General features: G+C 40.0%; 1 protein-coding gene across 1 annotated transcript; it reads right to left on the bottom strand.

Annotated features, from left to right (window-relative positions):
- Positions 1–178: 178 nt before the first annotated feature.
- LOC137635674 (histone H4) lies at positions 179–604 on the bottom strand. The gene has a single exon (XM_068368129.1). The coding sequence runs from the start codon at positions 597–599 to the stop codon at positions 288–290; it is 312 nt and encodes a 103-aa protein (XP_068224230.1). The 5' UTR covers positions 600–604; the 3' UTR covers positions 179–287.
- Between the last annotated feature and the right edge of the window lie 7,985 nt (positions 605–8,589).

Genomic DNA, 8,589 nt, shown 5'->3' with positions numbered 1-8,589 from the left:
ATAGATAGACAGATAGATAGATAGATAGATAAATAGATAGATAGATAGATACATAGATAGATATAGGCATGCTTAATGTACTTGTTCATTGGCTTACAGAGCGACATTATAGGCTTATTCCTTTAGAGGGGCAAATAGTGTGTATTTTCAGTCAAAAGATTCTTTCTTATAGAAGTGATTTGTGGACCTAAAAAGGTCCGGGTTTAGGTGAGACAAACAGTTCCCTCCTGTTGCAAGCAGGATTCTTGCTTGTCTGTAGGTCTTAGATAACCTTGCAAAGAAGGCATCTAACCGCCGAAACCGTACAGGGTACGGCCTTGGCGTTTGAGGGCGTAGACGACATCCATGGCAGTGACAGTCTTCCTCTTGGCATGCTCGGTGTAGGTGACAGCATCCCTGATGACATTTTCGAGGAATACCTTCAGAACACCACGGGTTTCTTCGTAGATGAGGCCAGAGATACGTTTGACACCACCTCTGCGGGCCAGACGACGAATGGCAGGTTTTGTGATACCCTGGATATTATCACGAAGTACTTTACGATGACGCTTAGCGCCACCCTTTCCGAGTCCCTTTCCTCCCTTGCCACGTCCAGTCATGATGCTAGTGTAGAGAGCAAATGATACTGGCCCGGTCGTATCGTTCGTTTGAAGGATTGCCATGCCTTATAGCATGACACGGGCTCTTGTCCTAGACAGCCCGTAAGAGAATAGCTATCTGGAATGAGAACTCCTAAAGGAGCAATATAGTTTATTAAAAGAAGAGGTAGAATTGGAATGAGTCTGGAACAGGAAAAGGATGCAGGATAAGGAATAAAAGGATGTAGTATGAGGGATAAAGGAGAGGTTTGACAAGACTTGGCAAGGGGCAGAAGCAACCCGAAAAAGCGGGACTCCTTTTTAGGTCCACGAAAGACAGTTTTTAGTCAGAGAAAAAGTATTGATAGTAGCAAGTCCCAGTAAGTAAAAGAGACTGGGAGAGGAGAGAAGGAGTTTTTAGTAGGAGAGAAAAGGAGTAGGTTTAAGCAAAGAAGCTTATGCTGCTCTTGGGATGGAAAAGGGGGGAGGGGGCCAAAACTGTGCTGCGCTCGGTCAGCTGGCACGAGAAAGGCCCCCTGAGGATAGGGTAAGAAGAAGGTTAACAGGGAAAGAGGGTGGGAGACAGGAAAAACAAGAGCTGTATCCTTATGAGGAAACAGCCTTGTAATAACTATTCTCCATTTAGGAATAGGGATTTGGGAAAGGGGAGGATAGCAAGAGGGGAAGGATTATCTCTGCTCAGTGGCTGAGAACTGGAACTGTTGCAGGAGTTGCTGGAAAGTGGAGGTTGATGAGAGGGAGAGGACTTTGGTAAGGATCTGGAAGGCGATAGGTATGAGGTCTTGCAAGGTGAGAGACTCAATTGCTTGAGTCAAGGTTTGGGAAGGGGATGAGGATGAAGGTCGTTGCTGGTCCCTTTGGGGAGCAGTTGCAGGACGGTGCTGATCCTTCTTAGGAACAGTTGCAGGTCGTTGCTGGTCCCTTTGGGGAGCAGTTGCAGGTCGGTGCTGATCCTTCTTAGGAACAGTTGCAGGTCGTTGCTGGTCCTTTTTAGGAGCAGTTGTAGGTGTAGATGCAGGAGCTATTGTAGATGTAGAAGTAGTAGCAGGAGTTGGCTGAGTTGGTCTTCTCTGGCGAGGAGTTCTCTGTTCTTTAGGTGGCTGGGATGGAGCTGGTTTGTTCTGGTTTGAAGAGGATATATTCTTCATAGCTGCTATCCTCTTGAGACGCTCTGGGCAGCGCTTATTCCAAGCATGGTGTGGCTTGGAACAATTAGGGCACTTGGATGTGGTTTGACGTCCTTCTTTATGGGCATTTATGCACACTTCTGTGCTATGTCGCTGGCTGCAGATACCACAGATCATGGGGCCTCTGCATTCTTCTTTATGATGTCCAAAGCGTTGGCATCTGTAGCATCGAAGGGGCCTCAGGTGTATAATCCTCAATGGGGAAAGTACCCCAGACTCCTAAGTCCAGTTTGGAAGGAACTGGACCTATAAAGGTGGCAATTAGGCGTCTAACAGGAACGTCATCCTTGCTTGTGCAGCGAACAGCACAGTCAATATTGCTGCACGAGGTAACAATGGAGATAGGCATCGTCACAGGATACCTGGTAATGACTGCCTTCTTCCTGATAAAAGCAGGATCCAGCAGTGTTAAGGTGGAGTCTTCCTGAAGGAATCTGGCTGTCTCAATGTCCTTGGGATAGATGATAAGGTCACCTTTCCTGTTAGGTCTTGCAGTGAGTTTCATGCCAGGCTTGGCAGCCATGGCAGCAACAGAGGCATAAGAAAGTTCATTGTTTGCCTGTGAAAGTCGAAACTTTGGCAGAGGCTTCTTTGGCTGTGTAGCTGGGATGTTTTCTTGTATGGCAGTGGCTTCTTGCAGGAGTGTCTGGAGGCAGTCTGTGCAGTTGCAGTCGGTGGAGTGGGCCCCTTGTTCGGTCTCCATGGCATTGGAGGACTCAGGCTCGTAGGTAGAAGGAATGACTGCTGTTGCACCTGATTGCTGAGGAGTTGTAGGGACAGACAAGGACGAGTCTGTGCTCTCAGTCCTTGGAGTCACTGATGGCGATGGTGGGGCTGAATTTGAAGCTGTTGAAGATGTAGAAGTCTTCTTTCTTTTCCTGCTTTCATTCTTGGCAGCAGCGAATTTATCATACTGGACAATTTTGTCAGAGGCATCTTTGCAACCCTCACAGTTGCAGGAGACGTGGTGATTATAAATTTCTGGGTCTACAGCATAGTTATGTTCTGCCATGGTGTTAAAGATGTAAGCTCGGCGCTGCTGGTAAGCCACACAGCTATCACAGTCACAAGCTTGGCCATTAAAGTAGTCTTCACAGTGTCTGTGTTTTGAAGAATAGTAATTCCATGCACTTTTTTCCTAAATGAAAAACGGACATTGTGGTTGAACTCTACGGGAATCACAGTGAAAATTTCGGGAGGTTACGATGCACATAATCCACGAGATGTTGTCGACACCGAGTCTAAACGAACACTGAACAGATGAACTCCCCGCGCAGAGATCATAAAAATAATTTCATGATATATCGATATTTTTAAATTTCTATGTGATTCTTTAATTATAAAAGCCTCAAAATTTAAATTCCATTCCAAAACTAATATGAATTATATATTTATCCAAATAATATATATTTTCTAAGAGATTAAATTTTTTCTATATGGGATAACTAATTTTATGAACATTTTTGTCCCTGAAATCGAGGAGATAATTTGCTTCTGTTCAAGTTGCTCGGAATAAGAGGTGCGGCAACATGAAAGGAGAGGAGGAAATCCTGTGTTTCAAATATTTATAGACAATTTAAATACGCTAATTAAAGAATAAAATCAGTTAGATCAAAGCCACAGATGAATAAATAAGGGAAAAGGGCCAACTAGAAAGAAAGATTAGAAAATGGCTTAGTAAGCGAGTTTGCACAACAGTCAGTTAACCGCCAGCTCATATTGCTTAGGCCTAAAGGAATATCTTTTCTTCCCTCCTCGTTCGGTTGGAGAAGATTTTTCAAGTGCTGCGATGTCAAAGCATAAAAACAGTCATGTTTTCCTTTTAAATGCTCTATATGCTTTAAGCGTTCAATTGAAGGCCTATCTTACATTGCAGCTACTGCATCTATATGTTTTAAGCGGTGCAGTGTAGGCCTAAGCATGGCATTGTAGGCCTATATGACATAACAGCTTCGGCGCTTGTTTAAACGTTGCATTGTAGGCCTATATAACATTACAGATTCTGTATCTATATGTTTTAAGCATTGCATTGTAGGCCTATGTGACATTACAGATTCTGCATCTATATATTTTAAGCATTGAATTGTAGGCCTATATGACATTACAGCTTCTGCGTGCATAGAGCATTGCATTGTAGGCCTACCTTACATTACAGTCAGTAGGAACTTAGTTGCTTTTATGCAGCATTCTAAAATCTAGCAGTTGTATTTCTTCTGTTTTTTTTTTTTTTTTTTGGGGGGGGGGGGGTAGCAGCAAATACGAGCTATTTTAGTGTATAAACGATTACGTAATTTCACGGACATTTCCTTTTTTAATAAGGAGAAACTTTCAGTGAAGTTACTTTTCATAAATAAAAATGACTAGTTTTATCATTTGTACATTTTTAAGAGTTTTAATCAGAATTCATTATATAAATCATCATCATCTCCTACTCCTATTGACGCAAAGGGCCCGGTTACATTTCACCAGTCGTCTCTATCTTGAGCTTTTAAATCAATACTTCTCCATTCATCATCTACTTCATACTTCACATTCTCTACAATGGAAATGTGCAAAAAAATTGTATCAAACAAGGCCTATAAATATTGTTTGAACTTAGACCGTCATAGTTACGAACAAACAACAGCTATAGTGAAAACTGTTCGATGGATATTCTAGGTTGGATATTCAAGTTAAGCAATGGATATATTTATAGGCCTAACAAATGGAGTATTGAAGTTGAAGGTGAAAAGTCTTTTATCTTTAAAGCACATCAAAGTGACAGTGTTGAGACTAAATTTACGACCACTGAAAGGTCGACATGATATTGCTCTTGTAAATAATAATGTTTTAATCGTTCTATACTTATTGCTACACACCAGGGAACTCGCTGCCTCCTGATAAGCTATTGCTGAGCCATAATTGAAAACAAGGTTCCGAACAGCTATGCTCTCATTGCAAAGCACAGACTATAGATAGGTTGAGCTACTCAAGTAACTGTCCGCTTCTTTCAGCCTTACCATTCCCATTGTATAGCAGGGTCGGTGGCGCTCTAGTCAATTTTCTCCATCTATCATCTATTTATATTCTCTTCATCTTATGTACAGTAAATTAACACAAAATCTTTAATCAATGATTTTAAAAATACCTTTTATTTCAAATCGAATTTGAATGAAAATCTTGTTATTCAGTCTTGGCCTTTAACAATTAAAGGAGAGATAAATATTGTGTTGACTCGAAAATTTTCCAAAGGAAAAATGAGCTTTAACAAGAGAGGGATCCAATGTAGTACTATCTTGCCATCACAGTACCGAAAAACTTTCTAGCTGTAGTATCTCATCGGGTGCCTCTCCTTGCCCATCATATTACTGATTTATTTAATAAGAAAAAAATATCTAAAATTCATAAATAGTTGTAATGATGATTAGTACTAAAGGTAACTAAATTCTTAATTATTAACCATTAAAAAAATTATGAAATTATTAACAAATCTATAAACTTTGCATAAAATGTTTGAGTCTTCTTAAATGAAGAATATTTTCCGATGAGTAATGGCAGTGATTTCTGTATCGTCCCGGATAACCTGAAGTAAAGAGACTCGGGTTTTCCGAGAGTCCTGGTTCGGGTCAAGCCCTAAGAAATCGACTCCGTTGAGGATCCTTCCTCTTGGGCGTCTTCCGAATCAGGACTACCTCTCGGTTTGGGGTTCCGAGACAGGCAGGATAGAAAGAGAGTATCCTGTCACTGACGTCCCCCGGTTATCCAGCAAAACAGCAACAGGCTTTCTTTGGTCTGGTGCTGATTATTCTCTCTCTCTCTCTCTCTCTCTCTCAATGGAGAACAGTTTGTACCAAAATGTCCCAATTGTTATGGTACACACAATGCAACTGCACTGAAATGTCCAAATCACCCTGGGAATGAAAGCTCTGCGACAGGTGATGGGACACTAAATAAGCCACCTCAAAGACATAACATCAGAGCCACAGATCAAGAGTCTAAAAATACAGATGCCATACAAGAAAATTCACCAGAACAATCCCTATTAAGTAACTTGAACTTTCCAGCTCCTTCGTGGATAACTGAAAACCAGCCATCTGATAATAATTTAATTGTAACCATATTGCAATCATTTGAAGAAAAGATCACTAAGAAAATAGAGTCAATAGAAGAGAAATTCATTGCCATAGAAAATAAGCAACTTGAGCTAGAAGAAAAAATGAGCCAGTTGATAATTCCAGATGAAGCCACCATCAGTAACAAACAAGTCCCTGCTGATGATATCATAGAAGCAGCTGTTGCAACAGTGATGAATGCTCATCCTTGGCCTCGGGATTTTTCTGTTAAAGATATTCGATCTGCACTTAAGAAGGTGTCAGCCGAGGATAAACACTCATATGGTGTAGCTTTGGCCAATTTGATAAAATGCATTATGGATTTTAAGCAGTCAACACATAATATTGACAGAACAAGTTCACAAGCAGAAGCTATAGTATAATGGAACAGCACCCTCTTAAGATTCTCACATGGAATGTTAATGGCATCAGGAATAAACATATTGAAGTGCAGCATTTCTGCCTTGAAAATGATTTGGATATTATCTGCTTACAAGAAACCAAGCATACAGATGCCAATAAGTATCAAATACGAGGTTACCAAATGTATACTGTGGACAGTCTCATGAGACAATCCCCTTATAGAGGAATGATTACCTACATCAAGAACAGCATACCTGTCTCTTATAGCATAGACGTCACCCTTGGAGAAGACACCAACTCCCAACTCTTTAACATACATGACGAGAAGGGAAACATCAAAATCAAAATTATGAATGTTTATATAACAGATAATAAGCTTGATTTCTCAGGGCTACATGAAATAGTTGATGGCCATCCTTGCATACTTGTTGGCGATCTTAATGCAGTTCACTATAAACTTGGGGATAATTCATTGCAACCCTACAACAATAATGGCAAGAAATTTATGAATCACATTGAGAGTGAGAGTAATATTATAAACGTGATAAATGGACCTGAGCCAACACATCTCCAGGGAAATAAATTGGACTATGTATGTCTGGTGAATGACCCTGGACTTCCACACCACTGTGAAATTGTTGATACCTTAACCTCAGACCACTTTGGTGTATATGGGGAAATAATGCTTCCAGATACAACACGAAGGCATATTGTCCCAAGGAAAAGACTAAAAATTCCAAAAAAGCATGAAGGGTTTATCAAAAATAAAATGAATAACTGGTATGCTAGCTATACAGTATCTACTACAGATGACCTTAACAGAGATATGGTTGCAGAGCTTGAGAATTGTATTGAAAGTGTTACAAATCCAAAGAAAAAGATGAGAACGACTATCGGAACAATGAAGAGATGGTATAATAGTGATCCAGCTGTCAAGAGAATTGATAAACAGTATAAAAAAGTGAAGAAAAGGTGGGAAAATAACCCCACTGAGCAAAACCTCCTTATCTTTAAACGGATGGCTCAACAGGTTCAAGATGTTAAAGTGAAATCTAGAGAGAAGTACTGGATAGCATTTCTCCAATCAATGGATCACAATACTCCATTCAGACAGATATCTCGAAAGGTTAAGATTGTCCAAGGAGAAAGGATGAGAGAGGGTCTTCACCCTAACCCAACAGAGAAATGCAATGAACTTATGGAAGAGTGGGCACAATCCTCAAGTTATGATTGTTTACCACTCAAGGTTAGAAGTGCACTTGCAAAGAATCTCAAACGAAGACTCAAGAAAATTCAAGAAGCCCTTAGAAAATATCATCCATCTGATAAAAAACCTATCAGTCAAGAAGAATTCCGGAGATGCCTCAAGAATGGAAAATCCACTGCACCAGGAATGGATGGTGTCACCTATGATATCATCCGGTTTCTTGCAACAGTACATGGTAACCCAGTCCTTAGACTATACAACATGATATGGAGTGGGGGCAGTCTGCCCAAAATGTGGAAGAGGGCCATCATGATTCCTGTCCCAAAACATGGTAGACCAGGTTCATTCAGACCTATTTCTCTTACATCATGCCTCTGTAAAATCTTTGAAAGAATTATATTAAACAGGATGATGCATACTATTAAACGTAGATTGTCATGTAAACTGTATGGCTTCATGCCAGGTAAAAGTACGCAGCATTGTATTCATAGAGTTTTGTCAGGAATAAAAAAAAAGAGGTTTACAGTATTTATTGATATCAAGGGAGCTTTTGATAAAGCTAATCCAATTGCCATTTTAGCTGAATTATCTACCATTACATCTGGTAACATTATTAGGATAATTGAGGATTATTTTAAAGATCGATACAGTAGAGTATATTTTGAAGGGATTTACTCCAAGTGGGAAAAGATGGAACTAGGTACACCTCAAGGGGGAGTCTTATCGCCCATGCTCTTTAATGTTTTAATGAATGTTATTGGCTCTTTGAAGACAAGAGGTATCATAACAACTATTTATGCAGATGACATAGTGATACAAGGACAGTCATCCAAAGCTGTAAAATTAATACTCAAGAAAATAGAAAAAATTTGTAATTCACTAGGGTTAGTTATATCCCCAGAGAAAACCAAGATACCAAGTAAGAGAAATAAAGAAAAACAGATTATTAAACTGCAAGGTAAAATAATAGAAGAGGTAGCTACATATAAATATATGGGGGTTATTGTTGGACAGAGCAATCATAGGAATGATGAAGTAACCAAACTAAAACTAAAATGTCAACCAAGATTAGCCTTATTGAGAAAGGTTGCAAGGGGAAGTGTTGGGTCTTCTGTCCCCGTTCTCCGGACCCTTTATATTTC

This window comes from Palaemon carinicauda, unplaced genomic scaffold (genome assembly GCF_036898095.1).
Source record: "Palaemon carinicauda isolate YSFRI2023 unplaced genomic scaffold, ASM3689809v2 scaffold1597, whole genome shotgun sequence".
Classification (NCBI taxonomy): Eukaryota; Metazoa; Arthropoda; class Malacostraca; order Decapoda; family Palaemonidae; genus Palaemon; species Palaemon carinicauda.
Note: the sequence above shows the minus strand (reverse complement) of the source record. Positions and strands in the feature narration are given on the sequence as shown.